The sequence below is a fragment of the Pyrgilauda ruficollis genome, unplaced genomic scaffold, assembly GCF_017590135.1.
Source record: "Pyrgilauda ruficollis isolate IOZ18807 unplaced genomic scaffold, ASM1759013v1 scaffold15, whole genome shotgun sequence".
NCBI classification, from domain to species: domain Eukaryota; kingdom Metazoa; phylum Chordata; class Aves; order Passeriformes; family Passeridae; genus Pyrgilauda; species Pyrgilauda ruficollis.
Genome location: NW_024513654.1, coordinates 3,153,053 through 3,168,130, shown reverse-complemented (window position 1 = coordinate 3,168,130; position 15,078 = coordinate 3,153,053). Strand labels below are relative to the sequence as shown.

Sequence of the window (15,078 nt, the reverse complement as noted above, 5' to 3'; positions counted from 1 at the left end):
AGCCCTGGGAACAGGTGAACTTGGAGTCCTGTGTCACAGTAGCTGGAATTGCTTCTCTCCCTGGCCAGCCTCATTTCTGTGGTTAACGTGTGCTCATCAAATGCCATTGGCACAGCTGAAACCCAGCTGATGGACTGGGAGTGGGGAGGGCTGCCAGGAGGGCCTGTGTGTGGGCATTGGAGCTTTGGGGAGTGCTGGGGTGTCCCTGCCTCTCTTTAACATCACATCCACCAGAAAAGTCCCTGGAGTGTCCAGGGCCAGGCTGGAACCTGGGAAGGTGGAAGATTGGGCAGGGGGTGGAACTGGATGGGCTTTAAGGTCCCTTCCAACCCAAACCACTCTATAGTAGAAATAGGGAAATTAATTTTTTTAATGCTTGTTCAACATCATGGTTCAGTTTGTAGCACCCTCTTAGCCACCCCTAAAATACTCTCCCTGACAGGAATTTTTTTCCCAGGGATCCCTTGTTCCAGCTTGGCATCCTTGCTGTAGCTGCTGTGAATCCCATAATTGCAAGCCTCCTTGTTCCCCAGATTCCAGCTTGACTGTTAATTCTTTAAGTACTAAAGCTTCAGTGGTGGAAGATCTGCTTGCTCAAGCCCTAACTAGGACCCTGGCTGACCCTCCTGGTCTGGCCATGTGTATTTAGTGGCACAAATATATAGCTTTTAAAATTGAACAGGAAAAAAGATGACTGACTGAAGTGATCATCAGGTCAGGCTGGAGAAACTAAATCCTGTGTGGGTGGTGGCTTCAGGATAGGTGTTAGCCCATACTCTTTATTTTCTGTGGCTTGTGGTCATGTCAACTGTTGTTACACGACCTTCTGGCTTTATATCAGAGTGACTTTTATAACTCTTAAGAGCACTAGATATTCTCCCTGGCAATGCTTGAAATTCTTTTCTCGTGGAGCTCATCACAGTGTTGAGGAGGAATGGGAAGTGCAGCACAGCCTTCTCTCTTGGGGAAATGATGAGTGTGGAATTTTCACCAGGATAAAACAATGGTGAAAGAAGATTTCCAAATACTTGCTGAATTTCAGTGTAGAGATGGAGGCAAACAGATGAGTTTCAGTACTGAAAGGTCACATAGCTGTGCTCCCAGGAATTGAGAGACTGTCTTCCTTACTTTTGACTGGATGTCATCTTTAGTGTAAATTCGAACTTTGACTGGATGTTTGGTTCTTTCCCTTAATGCAAAGGTTTGAAACTTTCTGGTGAATGACTATCCTGTGTTCTTCACCTTTTGTGTTTAACATTGCTTTAGAGTGAGACTTAATAATGGGTACAGGAGGAAGGGAGGGCTAAGAAGGTATTGAAAGGATCTGTCTTTAAATCGAGGTGTTGTAAAAACTTGTGCGACTCTTAATTTTAAACAAATGGAAAGACTTCTAGGTAGCTCTTGATTGCTAATTCAGAAACAAGGGCACAATTATTTACTGGTAGCCCCCACTAATTTTTACTGCAGTACAAAAAGATGAGCTCAACATTTAAGCAGAACCTCCAAAGCCACCCCTGCCTCAGATTCCCATTTTAGCGTTGCCCTTCCCTCTCCATGGCTGTCGAGGAGCTGTGTTTGCAGCAGCAGCTGTACTAGGAGGGGTTGCTATGCTACATGTGCACTTGAGTTTATGTGGGGCTATTTTTAACCTGTCACAAGGTGAGCTGTGCTTTTGCTTAAGTTGTCTTGCAGCAGTACACACCAAGAATTATTTATGTTCCTGGAAGAAAGGAGTTCCAGTTTTATTTTGAGACCTCGAGCAAATTGCTGTCTTTATTGCTAAAAATGGTGATGAGAAAAAGTGCAGTTCTTCTCAGAATCTGTGACATCAGGTGTTAGTTGTAGCTAAGCAAAGTAGTATCAGCTTTTTGGTGCTTTTTTCTTTTTCTTTTTTTTTTTTTTAATTGGTATGAATAATTGATGTGTGTTAATTTAATCTGTGAGTACTGTATATGAGCAGTCCCGTTCTCTGGGATGGGTTACATCAGTGCTGAGTAACATTTTGTGCAGTGAGTTCTTTTAATGGTAAGTTTTGTGAGCAGATGGTGGAATTTTTGCTCTGGTAAAAATAGACATCTGACTGTAACCTTTATTTCTGTCATGCAGAATCTTTTTTTTTCTTCACTTTTAAGAAGAATTATCAGACATTAAAGGGTTTTCTAACCTTGTTTTTTGTTCATCACTGCACTATAGACCATATATTTTAGGGCTGCGGTAATGTATTGGTTGTGAATGTAATATTTTGTGTTTAAACTTGTATTGCAAAGATACTTGACTTGTGTTAATTAACAACAATTAGCTCTACTGAAAAGTGTGGCCTGTGCCAGTGCAGACCAAACTCTGTATGTTTTAAATGTGACGTGCTTCTCTTTGGCCCAAACCACGAAGTTTGTATCAAAATCCTTCCTTGTTGAGCAGCAGTTCTGAGCCTTTCCCTGTGCTTTCCTTCCCCACAGGTGTGTATTTGCCTTTGTTATGGGAACAGAGTTTTTGTTGGAAAAGTCCCATAGCTCTGGGCTACACGAGGGGCCATTTCTCCGCCCTGGTTGCCATGGAGAACGACGGCTATGGCAATCGAGGCGCTGGTGCTAATTTGAACACTGACGATGATGTTACTGTTACTTTTCTACCCTTGGTGGACAGCGAGAGGAAATTATTGCACATTCACTTCCTTTCTGCTCAAGAGGTAAGAAAGAAACACCTGGTGTGTGCTGGTGACTTTGTCACAGCTGCTCGATGAAGCTCAGCGATCTCTGTAGCCCCCTGAGTTTTTGGTGTCCAAAGAATTACAGGGAGTGTGCTGTTCTGGTTAATTAATGCTGCTCCCTTCCCCATCATTCCAGGTGGTGCTGAAAAGTATTTTCCCACAAATTTGGTGTTTACAGCTCTGTAAATAGAATGTAACTTCATTGTCCATGTAAATCACAGAGTCATAGAATCACAGAATGTCCTGAGCTGGAAGGGACCCACAAGGATCATTCAGTCCAACTCCTGGCCCTGCACAGGACACCCCAACAATCCCACCCTGTGCCTGAGAACACTGAGTATCAGAATACCTAGAAAAGGACACAAAAATAAGGGTTCTGTCACTAAGGCAAGACTGCAATCTGCCTTTTGGGGTTTTTTTCCCTAAAAGGTGAAACACAAGTATTGGCCTACAGTTGCAGCATTTTCCACCTTCTATTCTAATGAAACTCAACTCATTTTTGCTTTAATAACTATGATAAAAATGGAACTACTTCACTGAAGGGTGTGCATGGGTGAAGGGAGGACTGGAAAACTGAAGTAATTGCAGAAAGTGGCCATTCTGTAAATAAAAGGAGAAAAATATGAGCTTCAAGTCTAGAAAGGGATGTTTCTTCAGCAAGCCATGATATTTGTTATATTTTGCAAGAGAAAATATTTCATGTTGAAAACTTATAAAAATATGTTTCTACAGCCAGAAAGCTTTGTTAGGACTTCCCTCCTTATATATGGTGCTTAGATAAATAGATGCTTAAAAATAGATAAATAGTTGCTTAAATAGATAAATAGTTGCTTAAAACAACTGAAGGCTGTACTGGAAATAGACATGTGAAAAACTGGGGAGAAGAGCTGGAGAGTACTTGCAGAGCCTTTGGTTGAAAATGCAGTGGGCATCAGTTTTCCTTTTCTGGGGTGATGCCTTGGAGTGGCTACCTAGAACAGAGGCAGGGTGAGGAGAGTCCTGGGCAGGGTGAGGAGAATCCTAGACAAGATTGAGAGAATCCTGGGCAGGATGAGGAGAATCCTGGACAAGACTGAGAATCCAGTGCGATGCACGTGGAGCAGGGGTATGGCGCTGGACGTTTGGGAAGCCTCATTCCTGGTGTTTTCTGTGCCCCAAAGATAGGCAACGAGGAGCAGCAGGAGAAGCTGCTGCGGGAGTGGCTGGACTGCTGCGTGACGGAGGGAGGGGTCCTGGTGGCCATGCAGAAGAGCTCCCGCCGGCGCAACCACCCGCTGGTCACCCAGATGGTGGAGAAGTGGCTCGACCGCTACCGCCAGATCCGGCCCTGCACGTCCCTGTCCGACGGCGAGGAGGATGAGGATGACGACGATGAGTGAGGGGGAATAAAGTGCAAATGAGCAGCGCAGAGTGTGTGCCCCCGAGTGAGCGTTGTGCTGTAGCAGTTGGGTGTGGAGCGACCCAGGTCTTAGGGGATACATGCTGGGAAGGATTCTCCGACAGCACGGGGAGAGGATGGATGCTCATCCTGCTGCCTGGAGAGAGCCAAGTGGGCTGGACTACAGTTTGTATAAAAACACGAAAAAGAAAACAAAAAACAGCTAATTTTATTATCAAGATGGAAAAAAAAAAAAAAAAGCAAACCAAACCAACCCCATTTTTCTTTCTGACTGTAAATCTGTCTATAAATGTACCGCATGTGGTTGTGTAAGAGGTTGTGTAATAGGAAACGTATACCAGCATCTTAATTATTGCAGAGAAATTTTTCAACTAAGGGCACTTCTGAAAGCACATGTGAGCTGGATGGATATCTCCTCCCTCTTGAGATTCTTTTACAGTAGAACCTGGTCTTCTCCATCACCTTTTAGATACTCTGACACATTTCCCTGAAAGGCCTTTTCCTGTGAAATCTCACTAGTGCCCAGGTCAGATTGTGAGAGGTTTTTTTTGTTTGCACAGATATCCACAGCAAGTCATAAGCAAAAATGCGTTCGTTATTTTACTAATATTTTAGTTATTGCTGTGCCCACATAATAAAGCCTAAACTCTACGGAACAAACTGGAAGAGAAGCTAAATTTTACATTGAGTGAAATGATTTGTTTCCTGAAAAAGCTTTTTGGGGGTTTTTTTGCCTTTTATTTTTTCTTCTAGTAGTTAATAGATTCCTTTCAGTATACATATTTATTCAGAGAAGTGACCTAAAAGATAGGGATTTTATTCCTGTGAGCATACACTAAACAAAATTGGGTGAAATCAGAACCTGAACACAATTGAGAATTTAATCTTGTCAAAACTCACAGTCTTGCTGTGTTAAAAATTATATAATTTTTATCATTTATTCTTTGATCACTCAAACTTTGCTGCAAATGAAAAAAACACCTTTTTAAAGGTTACTCCTTGGTCACTAAATCTAGTGAGAATCCACTTGGCAGTTCTAATTAAAAAGAAGAATCTATGCTCAAGTTGTTTAAAAGCACTGTTATATATTTCTCAGTATGTAAACCTGGGAATTTCTTGCATGTTGATTGATGTGGCCATACTTAAACTTATGTAAGTTCCTAAGACTGTAAGTTCAGAGTATATTCTCCAGTAGAAATTTTATTATATTTGATAACTTTAGCCATGTAACCTGTAATGGATAAAGTTTATCTAAAAATCTCACTGAAACACTAAAGGTTAATGCCAGTTTTTACATATACAGTGCAATTCAGGCTGTCTTGAAAAGCACTTTTGATGGTGTGGTGGTTGAGTAAGAAATTTTGCAGTAGATGAAATTGTTTTAATTAGAATTTGGAAAGAAGCCCCATAGCACCTATTTTTATGTAGTTCAGAGCTATGGAAACCCTGAGGAAGTTGCTGCTTTTTCTTCCAAATGCTGCTTAGATGGTGTTGAAACGTGCACAACTCCTACAGAAACTTGGTGACGACACCGAAAGTAAAGAAATAATGAAGTACTGAATTAATTTTGCAATTTTCCCGTCCTAGATTCCACTGAGGTTTATTATGTCTTCACCTTTTTTGGCCATTAGATTTCCTCTGCTTGGTGCATGCCCGGATTTCCAGGTGAAGGATGAATGCTGCTCTGCCATGTGTGAGTGACCCAAATTCACCACCCAACCCCAGATACTACAGGGGTTCTTCATGAGCACACGGTCCTGGTTCAAGTTCCCTTTCTAAATTGGGTTTTTTTTATCCTTACCTTGCAGTGAAATCCTTTTATAACTTGTCTAGCTGAGGATGTAAGGCTTTTCTGTCAGGGGAGCTGAATGCAGGGTAAGCTGGGATGAGGATTTCTGTGCCCTGAGCTGGCGTGCACCGTGTGCTGGAGTGGTTATGTGTCGTGCTGTGACCACGGGGGTCCTAACTCAGCCAGCCTGAGGAGCTCTCAGTGGCCAGACCTGTAACTTCAGATCCCAGCCTGCCCCTGACCAGCTGCCCCGTGGACAGAAGGAAAAACCCCATATTCCATGGGCTGCTCCGAGGATGCTGTGGAGTTTTCACCTCCCACCCGTGTTCTTTTGGCAGTGCTGTTTGTTGAGGGAAGCGCAGCTTCCTTGTCCCAAGGGGAGAATTACCAATGTGAAAGTCTACCTTGAGCCACACTGGCCCAGCTCTCCTGCCCTGCTCTCCTGCACTGTGCCCCTGTCCCCAGCCCTCCCCCGAGGTCAGTTCAGCTTTCTCAAACGCATGCACCGATGAACTCTCACTGCTCTGACAGGACAGTCCTGGTACTTTGGATCACCTGGCTTCCTTGATCATTATTGTTTTGTTCTGATGTGCTGTACAATGGTCTGTTCAGGTTCACGTGCTTCACAGGCCCTTTGGGAGCTGGTGAAGTGTCTTTTCCAGAATCAGAGTAATCCAAACCTCCTGTAGTTGTAGATTAAAGAGCTGCAACCCCCGGCTTCGTGCTTGCACTGCAGTCAGTGTATGTCAGTGGCTCCTCAATCACACACCTGAAAGTTTACAGACACTGAGATGAATCTGCACACACTCCCCTGCAGCTTGTCAGCAAGTTCTGCACTTTCAGCCATGAAAATATATATAAAAAATTGGGTTTCTCAGTGTTATTTTCCTCATACATTGCTCACAGCAGCACATGCTTTCCTAGCACAGAACTTAGCTTTTCATTGCTACCTCCTTTACAGCTGGTCAGGATTTTTTTCTGGTTTTATTTATGACTTCCTCAGTGAAAATCCCTGTATTTCTTTTGTTTTTAATATATTAAAATTTAGTAATTCTGGATTCTTCCAAAGTTCTGCTGCATGGCTTATGGCAAATCCCCTGAGCTGCATTTCGTCCATTACCCCAGGTTGGTTTGTGTGTGTGGAGACTTTAATTTCTGCTTTCCTTTTCCCCCTTTTATTCAGTAACTTCCCTAATACCTTTTTAAAAGGTTTTATTTAGTGTTTGTCACCATGAAGCTGCTTGTTTTGACAGCTACTTTGACATCTCTGGAGTTCTCCCTGGAGAGAAAGATGGTTATCCCAGGAGAGCCTTTCTGTCTGCTTTCCCTGAGTGGGACAACAGCAGCATGGCTCTGTCAGCCACAAACCTTCAGCAGCAACTGTTCATTTCCCATTTCTTTGCCCAGTAATTTTCCATTTGAGAGCTGCAGCTCCTGGTGCTCTGGCATCTCCCAGCTGTGATGATGTTCTTCCCCTTCCACTGCTCCAATCTGTGCATGTTTTGCTGGTGTTCTCCCCGCAGGCACTTGTAACCTTTAGGATGGCTTAACCTCTGCTCCTGTTGAGCTTGTGGCACTTCTGACCTTGGTTTTGGCTGAAAGGGAAGTTGTGTGTTGGATGAAAGCTCCAGCATGTTCTGAGCTCGGAGTCACTGCTGGCACACGGATCCTGCGGCGCAGGGAGGGACCGGATTATTGAGAAACAAAGTACCAGGGCTCGTTTATTTTTAAAACAACTCTAAACCTTAACATCAATTAAATGTTTTCCTCTTGGTTTTGATGGTCATTTCGGTGTCTCCCAGATACCACCCCTGTATCTGACCTGTTTTATCCCAGTTTCTCACTGAGGTCACGGATAATTCACTGCTGGGCTGTGCTGAGCACTGACAAGGAGCAGTCACTCTGTAACAGGTGACCTCTGGTTTGGATGTTTGAAGCTGGTAACCAAGTTTTCAGTTTAATTTTAAGCAAACAAAATACAGAGTTTTGTAACTTGGACACTTTGGTTTCAGCTTTTTTTAGTCCCCATCTAATTCCACGTGTGTGGCACTTGGACACAGTGGGAAAGAATGGTGGAAACAAGAACAGACAGGCCTTTTGCCCAGTGAGGCTCAAAGCCAGCAGCCCCTCTTGAGCACTTTTTTGGCTTTATTTTCCAATGGTTTGATAATGCTTCATCTCTTGAGAATGTACAGAAAATGTTTGTTTGAGTTGTAGCTGCCTTTGTACTTAGTGGAAACCCACAGTGATCTCTTCATCGCAGAATGGTCTGAGTTGGAAGGGACCTTCCCCTCCCACTGGACTGTAAATATGCACCAAGTGTGACCAGAATTATGTTTCTGTACCTTATGGTTACCTCTCAGTGTCTCCAAGCCCCAGATTGCAGCGAGAGCTCTTGCCTTTCAGAAATTATAGAAATTTTATCACTTTTTATTGAAAACTGCACTGAACGCTAAATGTCCACCTTTACAATAAACAAATACAGTAACGGTAACACACTAAACCAAAACATACTGATAGCCATTGGTTTCTTTTTTGTCTGTTTGGGACAGCTCAAGATTTCTTTTTTTGTTTTTTTTTTTTTTCTTTTTTTGTCACAGAAACAGGAATGTACCCATACAAAGGCTCAAAACAGGCCATCTTTAAAAACAAAAGGCGGTGATTCACAAAAGACTATGAATATAACATGTAACTAGTTGATACAAATCTAATAGGATTTGTTAAAATCAGTCACATCTAATAACACATCTTGAAGTGTTCTTGTATAAAATATCACGTGAAGAAAAGAAGACTTTTATCAATGTCTAAAAAAGTGGATTTTGTTCATAGACAGTCTGACAAGTTACCATAAAAAGTGTTTCCTGAGACATAAGGAAATGCAACATTATTCTTGAACCCTTTCCAGCTCAAGACTTTTTCCACTTGATAAAATAGCTGCAGATTTAAAACTGAGAAAATATATCTGAGTACAAATAGTGTGTGAAACTTAATACTTTCTTCATTTTTTTTCTTTTTTTTTTTTTTTCTTTTTTTTTTCTTTTATTTTTTCTTGCATCATTGCAGGGCGTAGGTGGATGCACAGCTACTTTATTCAGTGTGTTGGGCAGAGAAGAGACTGGCAGTTTGGTTTTCCTTAGCCTGGGAGGGCAGTGGTCACTGCCAGGAGCCCTTTCTGCCCTTCCCATCCCACAGATCCCAGCTGGAATGGCTGGAACTTAGACCTGGCAGGAGAACTTCTGTTACACGGCACTGGCCACTGCAAAAAGGAGGAGGAGGAGTTATTTTCTTTTTTTTTTCTTCCACTTCTAAGCCAGAACTGCTGCCCCCTGTTAGGAGAGGTCACCAGATGCAAGAGAAAGGAAAGGGCTGAAGCCACACAATGGTTTCTCGTTAACTCTGTAAAGATGGCTTAATTCAGTGGCCTGGACACAGTGCAGGAGCCCTGTCCTTCCCAAGGAATTGAGGGGGGGAAAGAAATTCATTTTTATTCATGTGATTGATGCACAGATGAAGGAAACTCAACACACAATAACAGAAGTTGCTCATTAATGTATCACATCCTAGTTTTCAGCACTGCAGGGAGCAGGTGACTTCTCCAGGGCCTCTCCCCAGTCTTGGCTGCTGTCGCTTTGTCGGGAACACTGGAACATCAATGATGCCTCTGTCCAAAATCAACATTACAAATTTCGTATCAAATTCTTCTCTTTTAGTTCATGTATAACTTCTTTTCCAATGTCTCTTGGTCCTAAGTTTATTGAATGGTTTTTAAATTATCTGCTATTGCTCGTTGGGGTGTTCCCTGTTGTCCCCGTGTTTTGTGGGCTGGTTGGGCGATGGAGCTTGGGAAGGATGTGCCACTGTGGGAAGGTTGTGGGTAACAGGGATGCCTCCAGGAATGATGCCCTCCATAGCTGCTGGGATTCCTCCTGGTGCCACACTGACCATCCCAGGGGGATACCTGGCAGAGGGGACACAGAGAGGCAGGTTTGTCACAGCACAGCTCATCACACACCCGTCAGCCCAGCGCCGCTGGGGAGAAAACACAGCAGAGAGATCCCACTTCCCTCCTGCAGCCACGTTTGCTTTTCCTTTTTAGTTACAAGGGAGAGCTCAGCATTAAACATCACCTGCTGGGCCTTGGGTAAGTGTCCTCTGCTGCACCACCAGGACTGCAGCTTGTTCTGTGCCTTCTCACAGCCTCCTGCACCATGGGGAAGCCCTTCTCCTTTGGAAATTTGGGTAAGGAACCATCTGGAATAGTCTCTGAAAGCCCAGACGCTGGTGTGCTCACCCCATCATCCCTGTGTGAATACCCTGAACACCTACACCTGGTTTGTAAGTGTTTCCTGGAGCTGCATCTTCCTTGTGGAACAGCACAGCTCAAAGATGGGATCAGATCTAATCTAGCTTTTCCAAGAGCAGGAGGAATTACACACATTCCAAGAAACAACTGAGTTTGAAAAAGGACAATAATAATAATAATAATTTATTCAACTCCCGGGTGGGGGCAAAGAGGACAAAACCATGTGGAGCTCTGTGGCCATGTCAGACCTGAGGGCTCCCACTTCCCTGCAGCTCCACTGCCTTGAGGCAAAGTGGATTGGGAAGCTGGGAGGGGAAGGGAATTTTACCTGCCTGTGAAGGTGGTGAGCTGAGCCAGCTTACAGGGGCTCCAGGGCTGCAGCTCCAGGGAGCTCAACCAGGCTGAAACTCCCTGCAGAGACAGGTTAAGCTGGGAAGCCAAGGCTTGTCCTCAGGTGCTGGCACTGCCCAGGTGTTTGGGAGCCAGAGTGGGAATGGGGAGCCTTTTTCCAGGTTTGGAAGTTCTGGTGGTCAGAGGGAGCCTTCACTGCCTGGAGTCTGCATGGCCCAGGAGCTGTCTTGGGGCTCTGCTGCTGGGAAACTGGCCTGGCTCTGCCTGACATGACCTGATGTGCCCTGCAGGGTATTTTGTAGCTCAGAGTATTTTTGGCAGTGGTGATACCCTGAATCCATGCTCCAACTCCTTGAGCCTAATGTCTCCTACCAGCATACTTGGAGCCATCTAAACAGAGCAGTAAGTAACCCTTAATCTCGGATTAGGTGGAAATTGGGTCACCTGACTACAGCCCTAAATTTGGAACTTTTCCCCTGGCTCATTAACCTAAGGCTGCTCATGGACAGGAGCACAGAGCTGCTGCTGCAGTTTCAGAAGTCACATCCAGCTTTGGGGGGGTCTGGGGGGCTCCTGCCACTTCCAGGGACGCTGCCCAGTGACTCCCAGCCCGCAGGGATGCAGGCTCTGGGCAGGGAGGCTTTACCCACCCTTCGGGGATGGCTCAACCCCATCAGTAACCCCGTGCTCTGAGTGCTGCTCCCCAGGCAGGGGGTGACAGCAGCCGGGTACCGGGTACCCATCCTCGCTGTCCCAGCCCTGCCGTGCCAGCGCCCCCGGTGTCCCGGTGTCCCGGTGTTCCCCCCCTGGCGCTCACCTGTACGTGGCACCATTGAGCTCGGGATGAATCGCCTGCTGGTCTATTACTGACCACGGAGCCGTCGTGACAAAGAATTCCTTATTCACGCAGTTCCTTAGGCTCTCCGGGATGCGCCCTGGAGTTGGAGAGAAAGGTGAGTCTGTGTCTGGCAGGGCCCAGCTTCATCACCCTCTGCAATGCTTATAATTCCACTATGTCTGTCAGTGTAAAGGATGGGAGGAAAAAAAAATCCCACATTCCTTGTTTCAGGAGGATGTTTTAGCTGTCCCGGTGCAGGGCTGGAGACCAGTTTCCCACCCTCATTCCCAACGCTTGGCTTTCAGAGGAGCTGTTCCCTTGAGGGCGACTTTCAGGACAATAGAAGCACTCTTTTGCTGTGCCCACCACCTTGGGATTTGGTTTTGGAATGCAGTGCTGTGTCTGCAGCACTGTGTGGGTCAGCAGCAGGAGTAGCAATTACTGCTTCCCTGTCCTGTTCTTTTTCCCAGTCACAGACACCAGTATTTGCCCATTCATTAGAAAAATGAAACCAACACAAAACCCGTCACCCAGTCAGGACTAAAAAGGGAACTCTGGGTTCCCAGCTCTTTTACTGGGAAGCAAACTGGGGTTAGATCCCTTTCCCCTGGTCAGGGTGAATCCCTGTCTCTGCTCCTCCTGGCTCTTGTTCCAGGCACCCCGGGAGCCAAGCCCAGTGTCCCCAGGGCTGGGTACCTGTGATCGCACGTCGGATTTCGGTGGCTGCAGCTTCTCTCATCTCTAGGGATGCCTGCTCGCTGTACCAGGCTGTGTGTGGGGTGCAGATCAGGTTGGGAGCATCTTTCAATGGGCCTTGAGCAAAACTGGGAGCAGGGGAAAACAAAAAAAGAGATTAATCAATGTTTAAACAAAGAATGAAAGATGAACAGCAAAAAGCTTGTGGCCTGCCCTCTGCATATGCAAGACTCCTTCCAAGGCCAGGCTGGATGGGGCTTGGATGAACCTGCTCTAGTGGAAGATGTCCCTGCCTGTGGCAAAGAATTGGAACTAGATGAGCTTTAGGGTGCCTTCCAGCCTAAATCATTCAGTGATTCCCTGGCCTGATAGTCCTGCCAGCCGAAAATGGCCACAGAAGTGCTGGGGAGGAAGCACAGCTTCTGTGCAGGGCTCAGAAAATGCAGGCTTCTGAAAATGCACCAAAAAAGGGCTGAAATACCAATCCACAGGGTGGCTGGGCTTAATGTTCCCATGGGAATAATGTTTGGGGGGTGTCTGCAGCAGTGTGGGGATGAAGGGAAAGCCTGTGGGTGATCCTAGGATGGGAGGGGTGGGCGCTGGGGGTCCCTTTGTGTAGAAGCAAACTTTTTGTTCTTTAAATATTTCTGTGGTAGAGAGAAGCTGCACTCCCAGTTACAACCCAGCCCTTCCCAGGCTGCAGGCAAAAATGCCCAGCACTGAGTGCAGTGAATTTGTACTCAAGGGCTAGTGAATGTTTTGGGTCTTTTTTCTAAACACAGGCTGGGTTCTTGTTCCAAGCTCCCAGTGTCCCTTTGAGCACACACAGCCCCAGTGCTGGACTACAACCGATGGCTGCTGCAAGGTGACAACAGCAGGACTGGGCAGTGTGCCCAGGGGCAGTGACACTCAGTGGGTGCTGGGTATCCCTGGCTGTGCCACGACAGAGGGTGACACCGATGCCACCCCAGGGCTTTACCGAGCCGCAGCTTTACCTGAACGGTTCCGACTCGTGCACGTCGAGTGCGGCCCCTCGTATCCGTCCCTCCTTCAGGGCTTGGGTTAAGGCCTTCTCGTCCACCAGCCCCCCGCGGGCCGTGTTCACCAGGAACGCCCCCTGCCTCATCTGCCGCCGGCCAGAGAGGGGTGGGGTCAGCTGGGTGCCCCGACCCCCTCCTGGCCTCACCCCCACCCTGGGATGCTGCCCCAGCTGAGACAGCATCCTGCTTTTTGTGCCCCAGTCCCAGAGCACCCCCCATCCCGCTGCACATGGGTTTTCCACGGGTTCTTCATCTCTGGTTGGAGTTGGCAAACAAAACCCACCGTTAACCACCACCTCTGCACCACAGGGATGGGGATCATTTACCTGGCAGGACACTGCTCCCCCTAAGCACCGTGGGGAGACACACCTGGGTGCAAGCAGCTCTTCTGGAGCTGCTGGCTCACTGGGGAAGCTGAGGGATCTGTGGCCAGCTCCTGCACTCAGGCCCTGCCCACCACCAAAGCTCTCCTCGGCCATGCACGTGAGGTGAATTAATTACCTGCTTAATCGTGAAGTCGTTGATAAGGTGGTGGTTGTGTTCGTTGAGGTTGCAGTGCAAGGAGACGCAGTCGCTCTGGTAGAGCAGGTCCTGCAGGGTGTAGACCCGCTGGACGCCCAGGGAGCGCTCGATGCCGTCCTGCAGGTACGGGTCATAGAAGATCACGTTGAAGCCAAAGGCCTTGGCTCGGACCGCGACCGCCTGCGCAGTGCGACCTGTGCCGAAGGGAAGGGACAGGGGGAGTTAACTGAGCCAAATGCCCTGTGTCCATAAGGCTCAGCTCCCAGCAGGACCTGAGGATTGTCCCCTGGGGCCTGCTGGGCTTCCCAGGCGTTCCCGTGCCTTGCCTCAGTTTCCCCATTTAAACATGCTCATAGGAGCTTTGCCATTAATTAGCTGATCCCACCTCTAATACTGAAACCCTACAGCTGTGGCTGAACTTAAGCTCTGTTTTACACAGCCCTGCCACTGTGCAGGCCAGAGTGGCTTGGGAAGGCCGGGTTGGTGTAGCTGTGGCTCAGGGATGTGTATTTTTGGGAGAGGACAGCAGCACTACCTCTAGAATTGTGGTCCCTCTAAAACACCACCGTGTTTCACCAGTGCTCCTCCAAGGCCTCAACCACAGCTCACAAACACCTCCCTCCCCAAAAACCCACGTGAGCTGTTCTCCCCGTTCACGCCCATCCACCGTGGTGGTTCTGGTTTTGGAAACGCTCCTTTTGGGTCCTTCCCAGAGCAGCGCAGAGGCGCTGAGCCCCTCAGGAGCGGCGCGCCCTTGTCGCACGCACCGAAGCCGATGAGGCCGAGCGTCTCCCCGCGGATGCGGGCGGCTCCCGAGGCCACCTCGCGGATCTGCTCCACGCTCTGCACCCGCGTGCCCTCGCGCAGCGCCTGGTACAGCCACGTGTTCCGCCGGTACAGGTTGAGCACGTGGCACACGGTGGAGTCGGCCGTCTCCTCCACGGCGGCCGAGGGGATGTTGCAGACGGCGATCCCTGCGGAGGCCACACACAGATCACAGCCCTGCCAGCTCCTGACCCGGCTATGGAATGGGCTGACTCCCAGCTGCCCTGCCCACAAGCTCCTTATACTGGTATTTACTCTGTGCCCCTTAAACACCCCATTTACACCCTTAAACATCCCGTTCTGGGGGTGCCCTTTAATGGGTCCAAACTGGTGCCCAGCCCAGCCCAGGCACCGCTGTTTAGGCTCCGGTCATTGACTGACTGCACGGTTTAAAAACCACCTTATGGAAAGCAATACCAATTAAACTTTACGCTACATTTGTGGGGAGTCATTACATTTTCTACTCGAAACCACATCATTTGGCCACCCAATTTGCCAAGTAAAAAAAGAAGGATTATGCTGCAGTATCCCATTACTTTATTCATTGTATCTTTCTTTTCCTGATGTTCAAAGCCTCAGAACATTGTTATAATGGATAATAACAATAA

At 47.3% G+C, this 15,078-nt stretch overlaps 2 protein-coding genes across 8 annotated transcripts in view; one reads left to right on the top strand and one right to left on the bottom strand.

The window, feature by feature from the left end:
• ZRANB1 (zinc finger RANBP2-type containing 1) overlaps nucleotides 1-4,783 on the top strand; it is a 40,125-nt gene extending 35,342 nt beyond the window's left edge. For all 5 annotated transcript variants that reach the window (XM_041461466.1, XM_041461468.1, XM_041461467.1 and 2 more), the window contains exons 10-11: nucleotides 2,457-2,686; nucleotides 3,868-4,783. In XM_041461466.1, the coding sequence (XP_041317400.1) occupies nucleotides 2,457-2,686; nucleotides 3,868-4,086 (449 nt within the window). In that variant the 3' untranslated portion in view covers nucleotides 4,087-4,783. The remainder of the gene's footprint in view (nucleotides 1-2,456; nucleotides 2,687-3,867) is intronic.
• A 4,094-nt stretch (nucleotides 4,784-8,877) lies between these two features.
• CTBP2 (C-terminal binding protein 2) overlaps nucleotides 8,878-15,078 on the bottom strand; it is a 131,443-nt gene continuing 125,242 nt past the window's right edge. For all 3 annotated transcript variants that reach the window (XM_041461464.1, XM_041461465.1, XM_041461463.1), the window contains 6 exons: nucleotides 14,413-14,619; nucleotides 13,625-13,839; nucleotides 13,079-13,209; nucleotides 12,084-12,211; nucleotides 11,367-11,484; nucleotides 8,878-9,853 (listed from right to left, as the gene is read on the bottom strand). In XM_041461464.1, the coding sequence (XP_041317398.1) occupies nucleotides 9,673-9,853; nucleotides 11,367-11,484; nucleotides 12,084-12,211; nucleotides 13,079-13,209; nucleotides 13,625-13,839; nucleotides 14,413-14,619 (980 nt within the window). In that variant the 3' untranslated portion in view covers nucleotides 8,878-9,672. The remainder of the gene's footprint in view (nucleotides 9,854-11,366; nucleotides 11,485-12,083; nucleotides 12,212-13,078; nucleotides 13,210-13,624; nucleotides 13,840-14,412; nucleotides 14,620-15,078) is intronic.